This window comes from Taeniopygia guttata, chromosome 34, assembly GCF_048771995.1.
Source record: "Taeniopygia guttata chromosome 34, bTaeGut7.mat, whole genome shotgun sequence".
Lineage (NCBI taxonomy): Eukaryota > Metazoa > Chordata > Aves > Passeriformes > Estrildidae > Taeniopygia > Taeniopygia guttata.
The window spans coordinates 1,810,001-1,823,001 of record NC_133059.1 but is presented as its reverse complement, the minus strand read 5'-3'; the positions used below and the strand labels follow the sequence as shown (position 1 = coordinate 1,823,001).

The following is a 13,001-nucleotide window of genomic DNA, read 5'->3' as shown; positions in this document are numbered from 1 at the left end:
AGGCCTCATTGAACCGAGGGGCCATTGTGACACTATGGAGTGTTGGCAGGCCAAGGGCAGTTGTCACACTGTGTGGCACCATGGAACCAAGGAGCTACAGGGCCCCATGGAACTAAGGATTCATGGAACAGTGTGGGACCCCACGGAACCAAAGGTCCATTGTGACATTGTGGGGCCTATTGGAATCCTGGAGGCCATTCTGACACTTTGAGGCTTTGTTGAATCAAGGGGATCTGCAGGGCCCCATGGAAATAAGGAGACCCTTCTGACACTGTGAGTGCCCATGGAACCAAGGGTCCGTTGTGATCCTGTGGCACCAAGGAGACCCCTGTGACCCTGCAAGGCCTCATGGAAGCAAGGGACCATTGTGACACTATGGAGCCCCATGGAAACAAGAGGCCAGCGTGACACATCTGGGCCTCATGGAACCAAGGATCCAATATGACACCACCTTTGTGACACTGCAGGGCCCCACAGAAACAAGGGGCCGGGGTGACACTGCAGGGCCCCATGGGTCCAAGGGAACAGATAACAGGTCTGGTTGGCTTGGCCTGACTGGTCCAACAGCCCTTGGCATGTTGAGGGTTTCTTCTCATGTACCCCTGAAACAGAGCCCTGGGGCTCTGGGCTTTCCTTCAAATGGAAAAGAGCTGCCCTTCTCATTGAAGCATCCATGGCCAAAATGGGATTCCCCCCTCAAAATTCCCAATATCCAGGGATTGCTCCTAAACAAAAACTGCCATTACCAACAAGTCTGTTTGACCTTGTCTTCCTGAGAGCTGGCTCTCACCTGCCTTCAAACACTGAGGCTCTGTGCTTTCCTTCCTGTGGAAAAGAACCATCCCTCCTGCACAGGCAACCATGGGCAAAATTGGTACTTTTCCTCCAAAATTCCCTATATGCAAGGGTTTCTCCCAGACAAAAGCTGCCAGGACAGACTGCTCTGGCTGGCCTTGGCCTCTGGTGGTCTCCCTGTTCTGCCCTGCAACACTGGGGCTCTTCCCTTTCCTTTCTGTGCAAAACAACTGTCCTTCTTCATCCTTCATCCATCTCCTTCTTTCAGCCAGGTGTCCATGGCCGAATTTGGGATTCCACCTCCAGAAGTCCTATAGTCAAAGATTGGTCCTACATAAAAGCTGCCATGACAGACAGGTCTGGCTGGCCTTGGCCTCCTTAGGGGGGGTCTCACCTGCCTTCCAAACACAGGGGATCCATGCTTCCCTTCCTATGGAAAAGAACTGGCCTCCTCCTCCAGGCACAAATGGCTGAAATTGGATTCAACATCCACAATCCAAATATCCAAGGGTTGGTCACAGACAAACCTGCCAGGACAGACAGGTCTGTCTGGCCTTGGCCTTCGGTGACTGCAGAATTCATCAGACCCTGAAACACAGGGGCTCTGTGGTTTCCTTTCTGTGGAGACCATTGTGACACTGTGGGGCCTTGTGGAACCCAAGGGCCATTGTCACCCTGCGGGGCCTCATGGAAGGAAGGGGCCACACTTCAGAAGCAAGCAGAACATTGGGACACTGCAGAGTGCCATGAAACCAAGAGAACATGGAACAGGTCTGGCTGGCTTGGCCTCCCAGGGGCCACCTGACAGGTCCAGCTGATCTTGGAACATCGAGGGCTGCCTCTCATCAGCCCCTGGAGAAGTGGGGCTCTGTGCTTTCCTTCTTATGGAAAAGAACCATCCATCTTTGCAGGTGCCCATGGCCAAAATGGATACTCCTCCTGAAAAATTCCATATATGCAAGGGTAATCCCACCCAAAATCTGCCAGGACAGACAGCTCTGGCTGGCCTTGGCCTCTGGTGGTCACATCTCATCTCCAGAAAGCCTTTGAAAGCCTTTGAAAGCATTTGAGCAGGTTTGGCTGCTGGAACATCAATGAGTCCCTCATCCTCTGAAAAAGTCAGATGCTCTTCTGATCACATGTGTATTATTTTTCTCATTGTGCATTATGTGTGAAATATAATTTTCAGCTAAAAAATATTATTCTTACCACTCTCACAGTGTTATCTGACACAAAACACCTTGTCTACATATGGATCCATGTCACCTGTATAAGCAAACACAAGAAAGATTCCACCAGGAATTATTTGTCTCTGTTCCCATCTGTCACATCTCCTCTGGAGCTGCAGGTGCAGCCCCAGCACTTGGGAGGGCTCAGGGGGTCACAAGCTCAGCTCCCACACAGAGAACTTGTGGACCTTGGATGATCTTCCTGGCCCTGCCCGCTCAGCCAGGCTGAGATGGACACTGATGGTTTCTGTGCCAGGCTCTCCCAGCCCAGCCCAGCTCCCTGCAAGCTCTGCCAGCTGCCCTGAGCTCTGGGCAGCACCAAGGGCCTCTCCCCAGCACAGCCCAGCCGGCTCTGGCCCCACAGCTCTGCTCAGGCCTGGCTGCTCTGGGAATGGAGCAGCTGAGGAATGGAGTCACATCCAGGGGTGTCCCCAGGGCTCAGCACTGGGGCCAGGTCAGTGAAATCTCTTTATTGCTGATCTGGACGAGGCCATCGAGGGCACCCTCAGGCAGTTCCAGGTGAGCCCAGGCTGGGTGGGAGTGTGGCTGTGCTGGAGGGCAGGAAGCTCTGCAGAGGGATCTGGACAGGCTGGAGCCATGGGCCCAGGACAATGGGATGAGGTTCACCAAGGCCAAGGGCCGGGTCCTGCCCTGGGCTCACAACCACCCCAAATCCCTGGCCGTGCCCTGCCCCTGATCCCCACAGCCTGTCCTGTTTCCTTCATCCCTGGATTGCCAGGGACTTTCTGGGACAAGGGAGCTCTGCTCTGGGGATGGAGGGAGCTCCAAGTGCCACCACTGGAGTGGGAACCACAACTCATCAGGTTTGTGTCCTTTGGGGTCAGGAACTGGTGAGACTCAGAGGCACAGAAAGTTTCTCTTCATGGCCAACAGACCACAGCTGAACAGGACCCAATTTAATAACAATCACTCTTTAATAACAATTGCTATTCCCTGAGTTATGTGCAATGTCCCAGCAGTGTCTGGTGAGTCCGCCATCCACTAGTGCTTTCCATACTAAAATTGATTTTAGACTTGCGTGGTTGTGGGATAGATGTAAACACAATTCTTCTATCAGGATGTTTGTCCTGGAGTGGGGGAAAAACACTCACACAATTCCTGATTTGCAAAGCTGTCAGTGGGGGATGGGAAGGGAGGTCAGGCTGCTTTTGGTGTTGAGGAAATGCTAAAAGCAGCCTGGCTCATTTCATCTCCTCCTGGCCTGGCTGATCTTCCCCCTTTCCCCTTCCACCCATTGGCTTTTCTCTCCCACCAGGCCCCCTGGTGAAGAGCCTGGCTCTGTGTTCTCCATCCCCTCCTCGCTGGCACTGCCAGGCTGGCATGAGGAGCCCCTCAGCTTTCCCTGCTCCGGGCTGGACAAGCCCAGCTCCCTCAGCCTCTGCTCACAGCCCAAGGGCTCCAGCCCCACCTTGGAGGCCCTTCCCTAACCCTGCTCCACCTGCCAGACATCTTTCCTGCCCTGGGGAACCCAACCCAGGCCACAGGGACCTGGATAATCCATGTCCTTGATGTCCTGGTCACACAGCCCTGGCCCCTTGTCCCCGTGTCAGGTTCTGGGGTGGATCCTGTGGAACATCCTTTGGTGGAGGTTCAGTGGGATGCCAGGGGACAGGGACCCTGCTGGGCATGAACAGCATTGGACATGTTGGGAGAAACTGTGAGGGGGAGCTGGGGCAGAGTGACCAACCCAGTGACCTCACAGAGCCCTCCTGGGATGTCACACAGCCCCTCTGAGATGTCACAGCCCATTATGTAATGTCACACAGCTGGTTTCTGATGTCACAGCCAGCTCTGTGATGTCACAGAGACAGTCTTTGATGCCGTAGCTGCTCGATGACCTCACATAACCCACTCTGTGATGTCATAGCCCACTCTGTGACGTCATAGCCCACTCTGTGACCACATGTTACCAGATGATAAATTGTCTCCACCAGCTGAGCTGACACCTGGAGCTTGTTCTCCAAAACCCCAGGCCCATGGAAACCACACAGTGCCCATGGTGGGAGAAGGGGAACTGGAAGTTCACCAGCCTCAGTGTCCTGCCAGCTCAGCCAGGCCCATGGGAACATTGGGGTCCACGACCACCAGGGACCACCAGAGAGACCCCCAGGACAGAAGAACACATGGGTAAAGGCGAGGGGAAATATGTTAATGGTTTTGGGGAAATGATTATCAGATGTGTGTTTAGTCCAGCACAATCAATGAATACATGTGCAAAATACAGAATATGAACAGAAACTTTCCTGTACTCAGCATGCTCGGCTTTGGGAGGAACTATCCCCTGTGCATCCAGCTGAATAAAGAATGCAGCTTCTTAATGCTGCACTGGTGTTAAGGAGTTTTCTGTTTTACCCAATTTTTGGTAACACTGCACTCCCAAGGAAAGCTCTGTCTCCTGCTGTTCACCAACAGAGAAGGGCTGGTGGCAGATGTGGGGGTCAGAGGCTGCCTGGGGCACGGTGACCATGAAATAATCAAGTTTTCAATGATCTGTGAAAGAAGGAGAGGCAGCAATAAAACTTCCACACTGGAATTAGGAAGGGCAGACTTTGGCCTATTTAGGATGTAGATATGGGGAGTACCAAATCAGATACTGATTTTTAAGGGAAACAGCCCTTAAAAACAAAGGGGTCCAGGGAGGATGGACACATTTCAGGAAAGTAATCTTAAGGGGGAAGGAGCAGCCTGTCCCAGTGTGGCAAAAGATGAGGTGGTGAGGAAAATGACTGTCCTGGCTGCCCATGGAGCTTTTGTGGGAACTCAGGTGAAGAAATTACTCACAAATCAGGAAGTGTTTAAGTGTGGGAATCCAGGGCTTCCCTCTGTCTGCCCTGGATTGCCTGGGACCCTGGCAGGGGGTCGGGAGCCCCCCTGTACAGAGCCCCGAGAGACTCTGTCTCTGATTTCTGTCCATGGAAAAGAGTTTTCAATCTTACAGGATGAATTACAAGCTCTGAGTGTTTTATATAAGAAATAATTAAGTGTTACATGGGTGCAAAAGTAAAATTTTAAGTTTCTAGATTAAGGGTTCAGAGGGGACAAGATGGAGGAAATTGGGTGTGTCTTGTCCTTTTCCTCCTTCTTCATGCCCTCCATGTTTCACTGTGGTGTTGGCATTTTTCTGTTGGTTTAGGCTGGGGACACACTGTCCAACGTAGGTGACAGATATTGGCACATTATTGTAAATATAGCACAGGTAGTTTCTGGTATTTAATGTTTGTAACATCCCACTGAGGGCAGAGCCCCACACGCTGCCCTGCAGGACAGAGCTGCGGCAGGGCAGCAGAACATGTTAGAGATAAACAGAATAAACAACCTTGAAACAGCACAGACCAATTATGGCTTCTTCTTTGGCTACGGGGCAGAAAGACAGAGACTTTCTACAATTTCGGAATCATCAATACCCACAGATTCCGACATTTAAGGATGTTGAAAGGTCATTCAGAGAGAGAAGCTGGGACATGAAAGCTCAATTAGAACTTAACCTGGCAGCTTTTGTAAACGGAATAAAAATAGTTTATATTAAAAAAAAATTACAGCAAAAAGAGGGGGAAGGAGAATTTCTACTCTTTATTGGATGCAGCAGAGACTAGAGTAACCCAAGATAAGGAAAAGGACAAACTACATAACACCTTGTTTGTCTCAATTTTCAATACATGGACAGGTTGTGCTTAGGCCAAGAGTTCTCCTGAGCTGGTAGATGGGCACAGGGAGCAGAACAGCCCCCTGTAATCCAGGAGGAAGCAGCTGCTGACCTGCTGAGCCACTCGGATGCTCACAGGTGTATGGGATGGGATGGGATCCATCCATGGGGGATGAGGGAGCTGGTGGATGAGCTCCCCAAGCTGCTCCCCACCATTTACCATCAGTCCTGGCTCACCAGGGAGGTCCCAGAGCACTGGAGGTGCCAGTGTGAGCCCATCCCCAGGAAGGGCTGGAAGGAGGATCTGGGGAACTCCAGGCCTGTCAGCCTGACCTCGGTGCCCGGCAAGGTTATGGAACAGATCACCTTGAGTGCCACCACAGGGCACCCACAGGATGGCCGAGGGGTCAGAGCCAGCCAGCGTGGATTTAGTGGGGCAGGTCCTGCCTGAGCACCCTGATCTCCTTTTATACCCAGGTGACCCACCTGTGGATGTGGGAAAGGCTGTGGATGTGTCCATCTGGACTTCAGCAAAGCCTTGGACACTGTCTGTGACAGCATTCCCTGGAAAAGCTGCAGCCCACGGCTTGGGCAGGTTCCCTCCTGGCTGGGAGATGGAAGAGCTGGCTGGAGGCTGGGCCCAGAGAGGGGTGGGGATGGTGCTGCACCCAGCTGGTGTCCAGTCCCTGGTGCTGTCCCCAGGGATCTGTGTTGGGCCCAGCCCTGTTTAACATCTTCACCGATGATCTGGGGGAGGGGATCGAGCCCACCATCCCCAAATTTGCAGGTGACACCAAGCTGGGTGTGAGTGTGGATCTGCTGGAGGGCAGGACAAGAAGACACAGCCTTCAGCTGCACCAGGGGAGGTTTAGGCTGGACAAGAGGAAGAAGTTCTTCACAGAAAGGGTGAGTGGGCACTGGAATGGGCAGGCCAGGGGGGAGGTGGCAGAGTCACTGTCCCTCTCCAGTGGCATTTGTGGCATGGTCTGGGTGACAAGGTGTTATTAGGGCATTGGTTGGACTTGATGATCCCAAAGGTCTTTTCCAGCCTATTTAATTCTGTCATTCTGTGATGATTGGGACACTCTGGGGCCATTGTGACACTGCAGGCCCTGGTGGAACTAAGAGGACCATGGTGACACTGTGCAGCCCCATAGAACCAGGGCTCCATTGTGGTGCTCTGGGGCCCAATGGAACCAGGGAGTCCCCGTGACACTGGGTCCTGGTGGAACCACAGAGGCCATTGTGACACTGCGGGGCCTCGTGTAACCGAGGGGTTTCACCATTGTGACACTGCAAAACCAAGGAGAGCACTGGGAGAGTCCAGGGCCCAGTGGAACCAAGGGGCTGTTCTGACACTGCAGGGCCTCATGGAACCAAGGGGACATTGTGACACTGCAGGACCTTGTGTAACCAAGGGGCCACTGTGACACTCTGGGGCCTCCAGGAATCTGGAAGGCCCTTGTGACACTGTGTGGCCTCGTGGAAACAAGGAGTCCATTGTGACACTGAGGGGACAGGAGGAACCACAGAGAGCATTGTGACAGTGTGGGACCTCATGTGACCATGGGGCCTTTGTGACACCCTGGGGCCCCATGGAACCGAGGGGCCACTGTGAAACTGCGGCACCAACAAGAACATTGTGACACTGTGAAGCCCCACGGAACAAAGGGGTCCATTGTCACATTTTGGGGCTCCATGGAACCAAGGAGTCCATTGTCACATTTTGGGGCCCCATGGAACCAAGGAGACCAGTGTGACAGTGCAGGGCCTGGTGCAACCAAAGGGACTTTGTGACACTGAAGGGACACATGGAACCAAGGACATCTTTGCAGATGACACCAAGCTGGATGTGGGTGTTGATCTGCTGGAGGGTAGGAGGGCTCTGCACAGGGCCCTGGACAGGCTGGATCCAGGGACCAAACCCAACAAGGTGAGGTTTAACAAGTCCAAGTGCCAGGTCCTGCACTTTGGCCACAACAACCCCTGCAGCGCTACAGGCTGGGGACAGAGGGGCTGGACAGCAGCCAGGCAGAAAGGGACCTGCAGGGACTGATGGACAGCAGGCTGGACATGAGCCAGCAGTGTGCCCAGGTGGCCAAGAAGGCCAATGGCTCCTGGCCTGGATCAGGAATGGTGTGGTCAGCAGGAGCAGAGCTGCTGTGCCAGCACTGATCTGCCCCAGCTCTGCACACAGACATTGCTGCTGCAGCTCCAGAGAAGGCAACAAAAGGGCATCTCTGCAGAAAACTGTGCTGGGAGATCCTTTATTTCCTTTAAAGGCACCAAGAGCACAGCCCCTCCTTGACACAGTCTGTGGGCACAGGGAAGGTGGAGAGAATCAAAAAGAGAAATGGCACAAACCATGTGATTTCATTGTGGACAAGATTAAAATAGTAAAACAAAGAAAAAAAGCCTCCAAACAGAAACCAAATAGAAGTATCAAAGATGACTTTTATTACAATGATTTGCAGAAATTGCCAATCACTTTAATGTCCCTGAAAGCATCCAGGCATCAGTCTCCTCACTGCAGCCTTGAGCTCCTGGTTCCTCAGGCTGTAGATGAGGGGGTTCAGGGCTGGAGGCACCACCGAGTACAGAACTGACAGGGCCAGATCCAGGGATGGGGAGGAGATGGAGGGGGGCTTCACGTGAGCAAGTATGCCAGTGCTGAAAAACAGAGAGACCATGGCCAGGTGAGGTAGGCAGGTGGAAAAGGCTTTGTGCCGTCCCTGCTCAGAGGGGATCCTCAGCACAGCCCTGAAGATCTGCACATAGGAGAAAACCATGAACACAAAACAACCAAATCCTAAACACACACTAATAAGAAGAAGCCCAAATTTCCTGAGGTAGGATTTGGAGCAGGAGAGCTTGAGGATCTGTGGGATTTCACAGAAGAACTGTCCCAGGGCATTACCATGGCACAGGGGCAGAGAAAATGTATTGGCTGTGTGCAGCAGAGCATTGAGAAAGGCACTGGCCCAGGCAGCTGCTGCCATGTGGGCACAAGCTCTGCTGCCCAGGAGGGTCCCGTAGTGCAGGGGTTTGCAGATGGACACGTCGCGGTCATAGCACATGACAGTGAGAAGGGAAACCTCTGCTGAAATGAAAAAGACAAACAGAAGCAGCTGTGCAGCACATCCTGTGTAGATGTCCCTGGTGTCCCAGAGGGAATTGTGCAGGGCTTTGGGGACAGTGGTGCAGATAGAGCCCAGGTTGCTGAGGGCCAGGTTGAGCAGGAAGAAGAACATGGGCGTGTGCAGGTGGTGGCCGCAGGCTACGGCGCTGATGATGAGGCCGTTGCCCAGGAGGGCAGCCAGGGAGATGCCCAGGAAGAGGCAGAAGTGCAGGAGCTGCAGCTGCCGCGTGTCTGCCAGTGCCAGCAGGAGGAAGTGGCTGATGGAGCTGCTGTTGGACATTTGCTGTGGCTGCACATGGGCACCTGGTCATGGAGAAAGGACAGGGACAAGTCAGGAGAGGCTGTTTGGAGCCAGACTTGGGCCATTCCCTGCAGCCTGTCCTGCTGGGACTCACCCACCCTTGTTCCTGCTCTGGGAAAACCTTCACCCAGGTCCCTGCCTGAGCTCCAGTGTGCTGGCTGAGTGTGCCAGGAGCAGCCAGGACTGTGCATGGGGGCTCTCGAGGAGCCATCCCTGCCCTGCTTCCCTGGGTTTGTGGCCCTGTGGCAGAGGGACAAGGCTGGATATTCAGGATTTGTCAGGGGAATAATTCCTATTGCAGAAAGGCTTGGTACCATCTGCACTACCACTTCTAAGGGAAATGGCAGGAGCTGGTTTAAGGAATTATTTTCCTACCCACACACTATTCCTGGCTCTCTGAGGTCAGAAATCCCCAGCATTCCTGCTGCACTCAGAGTTTGCCACTGAGAGATGTGAGAGGCAAAGGATTCCCTGTGGCTGAGGGCAGGTGAGGGGCTGGATGGGCTTGTTCCCCCAGCACTGCTCTGTTCAGCCCCCTCTCCTTCCCTGAGCATCTCCCTGGGCCTGGACATTCCCTCCTGAGAGGTGCCTTGTCCCTGCCAGCAGAGCCCATCCCACCCTGTGTGCCCTCGGCCCGGCCCTACAGAAACCTGCCTGTGTGCAGGGCCCTGGCTGGGGCAGGCTCTGTGTGCAGCTGGGCAAGGGCAGCTCAGGAGAGCCCTGCTGGGCCCTGCAGAGGTGATGCTGCTGCTGTCCAGGGCTGAGGAGTGGCTGAAGGCCCTTTGGGAGGCTCCCAGCAGAGAGACTGACCACCCAAAGTCACAGTTCTGGAGTCTCTGTAAATGTTCAAACATTCCTTTGATGATCCTGTGTGTCCCTTTCAACTCAGAATGTTCTGTGATTCTGGGATTACAATTCCTGTTCTGCTTCTCTCATCCCCCTGTTGTTTATAATCAGAAGAGAAAAAAAAAAACCCTTGCAACAGTGTTAGAACAATAAAGTAAAAACCAGACCTTTATTGGAAGCTTCTCGGTGTCCCAGCAGGAATGGGGCATACCCAGCCCCTGATTTCAACAAGGTAATAAGATTGATTAATTAGGATATTTAACAGGAATATCCAGTAGGAGATTCAGTTGCTCCAGTTATACACCCCTGGCTCAACCCATTGGAGTAGGTCCAAGGGCTTCTTTGCCCCAGTTTTATTTTTGACTGCTCACATTCAAAAACCAAAATATTCTTCTTGTAGGCACTCTTCCTGATGATAAGACTATACAGTATTTCAGGAATGTATTTAGACAGTCAGCTTATTGTTCTAAAATCTACGAAACATACTAGAGTCAGTTAAGGATTACAGTAAAATAAGAACATAATAGTAGTTTAATAGAGTTAATTAATTAATAGAGTTAAGTAAGTATTATAGTTTTATAACTATATAATAGTAATTTATAGAGCTACAGATATCTGAAAAATGTATAAAAAGCAAAATAGTTTTCGTCATCCCCCCAAATTTCCCATCCTTCTCCAAGCAGGAAATTGAAAACACTCTCAGGAAAGCTCCTGATCTTTACAGCAATCCCAGGCTTACCTTCTTTGGGAAGTGCCCTCCGGAGCTGTGCCCAGGCTGGTCTGGAGCTGGGAGCAGCCCTGCCCCACCCAGCCCCTCTCAGCAGCAGCACCTGCCCTGCTCAGGGTGGCTCCTTCCCCCCACAGCTCCTGGCCAGCGCTGGGAGCAGCTCCAGGGCCGGCTGAGAGCTGTCCCTGGCAGGCAGCAGAGTCCTGGCCCAGCACAGCGCCCTGGGCTGCAGGACCCTGCTCTGCAGGACAGCCCTGGGCACCCCTGGCTGCTCTGCACAGGAGATGAGCAGAGAATGCACTCACAGGGGCTGTGGGCATTGGGATGTTCCAGCTTTAGGAGATCGCTCCAGGAGCTGCAGCTGCATTGTCCTGCAGCCAGAGGTTCCTGTGCCAAGGGCTGGCAGTGATTCTGCCCCGGGCACTTCTCAGCCCTTCCCAGCCCTGACTGATTGAAGCTCTCTGTGCCCCTGTGCTGTGCCCGGGCTGGGTGCAGGCAGTGCCCCAGCCCTGCTGGGCTGGGAGAAGAGCTGCTCAGCAAGAGAAATGTGCTTTTGAAGCTCTGCTTGGTTACCAGGATCACCCTCTGTGCCAGGAGCCCGGCCCAGCTCAGCAACACAGACACAGCACAAGGACTTTAATGACCCTCTGGGGCTTTGTGCTCAGGCCCTGAACATCAGGCCCTGAGAGGGAGCTGCAGAAACCTCTCCAGAACTCCAAGTCACAATCCAACTCCAAAGTTTCTTGGACTTTTAATGGGTCCCACTGAGGGACACGACTGAGAAAGTGTCCCCAGGCCCCAGGCAGAGCAGAGAACTGGAGGCACTGATGACAGGTGGGGACAAAGAGAAGCCAAGTCCTGGTGCCCTGGGGCACAGCAGGGTCTGTGCCACCAAGGGCTGTGAGGAGACACCTTGTCCTGAGGCCCTGGGGCCTCCTGGCACAGCCCCAGCCAGGCTGGGCACTGTCACCCCCTGGTCCTGCCCTCAGCATCCCCCCCCAGCCCACATCCCAGTGGCCTCAAGGATCTGCTGGAAGGAGTCCCTGGGGAGCCTTGGTCAGGAATGGCCCTGGGGGCTCCTTCATGCTCCCAGGGACTGCAGGTTTTTCAAAGGACTTTGGGCTTTGCTTTTGCCTTGGAGTTTCTGCAAGGTTTCTGCAATCATGGCCTCCAATTATCTGCTGTAATTAGTCCCTGGAGAGGCTTTGTCAGGAACAACACTCAGTGGGGCTCATTAATGCTTCAAAGTACTTCCGTTCTTTTAAGGTACTTGGTGTTTCCCTTTTGATACAGACTCTGGTAGAGGTTTGTGCAATCATGGCCCCAATTATCTGCTTTAATGAGTCTCTTGAGAGCTTTGTACTGACACTCAGTTGGGCTCATTAATACTTTGAGATACTCAACTTTTGTAGGGTACTTTGGATTTTCCTTTCCACACTGAGAGGTTTTTGTGCCATCCTGGCCTCCAATTCTCTCCTCCAAGGAGTTCATGAGGAGCCTGTGTTGGGGATGGACCTCAGTGGCACCCATTAATGCTGTGAGACAGTTTGGGTATTTCCTCTGACTTTGACTCCTGGAAAGATTTGTGCAATCTCCTCTCAGGCCCTGAGGTTCCCGGGCTCAGTTCCAAATGCACCACGGGGATCATTAGGATCCAGCAAGTCCTGACAAACCACGGCTCTGCCTTGATTTCCCTCTACTCTAATGCATTTCATCAGCAAGATTTCTTTAGTTGTTTTGATTCGCCACTTTGAGATTTCTTGGCCAGTGCATCAATTAGCGTGGTGGGTTCAGTGCTGGCTAATTACCAGTGCACTCACTAGAATATACTTACTCATTTCCTGCTTTGAGATAGGATTAGGAGCAAGTCAAAGTAGGTTCAGAACTTCAAAAGAAAAGTGTAAACTTTTAAAGAAAAGTTTATTAACAGTAACTAAAAGAAAGAGTAATAAGAATCAGAACAAAACTTTCAAAACACTTCCCCTCTCCCTACAACCTGACAATGTAAAGACACCAAAGCTAACATTTTCTGTCAGTTCGCTTCGGGAGGGAAGTTACTCTTGATAATGTTATGGAGACTTCTCCACAAGAATACAGTTATCTCATGGCTTTTCATTTCCACAAATAGCAGCTGCCCAGAAAAATCTGTAACTGTCAAATCCCTCCCATATTTTCACAGCTATTCCCAAAACTGTATTTATAGCCCATGTTAACTTAAGGGATATTAGTTTAAAGATGAGCTTTTTAGTGGAAAAGTTCTCTTCATCTATTTCTGAAATCATCTTAATCTGTGGGAACAG

At 52.3% G+C, this 13,001-nt stretch overlaps 2 protein-coding genes across 2 annotated transcripts in view; both read right to left on the bottom strand.

The window, feature by feature from the left end:
• LOC121468955 (uncharacterized) overlaps positions 1–13,001 on the bottom strand; it is a 2,238,800-nt gene that overhangs the window by 889,589 nt on the left and 1,336,210 nt on the right. The window lies entirely within an intron of this gene.
• Positions 8,178–9,107, bottom strand: LOC140681306 (olfactory receptor 14A16-like). The gene has a single exon (XM_072920867.1). It carries the CDS (start codon positions 9,105–9,107, stop codon positions 8,178–8,180), a length of 930 nt encoding a protein of 309 aa, XP_072776968.1.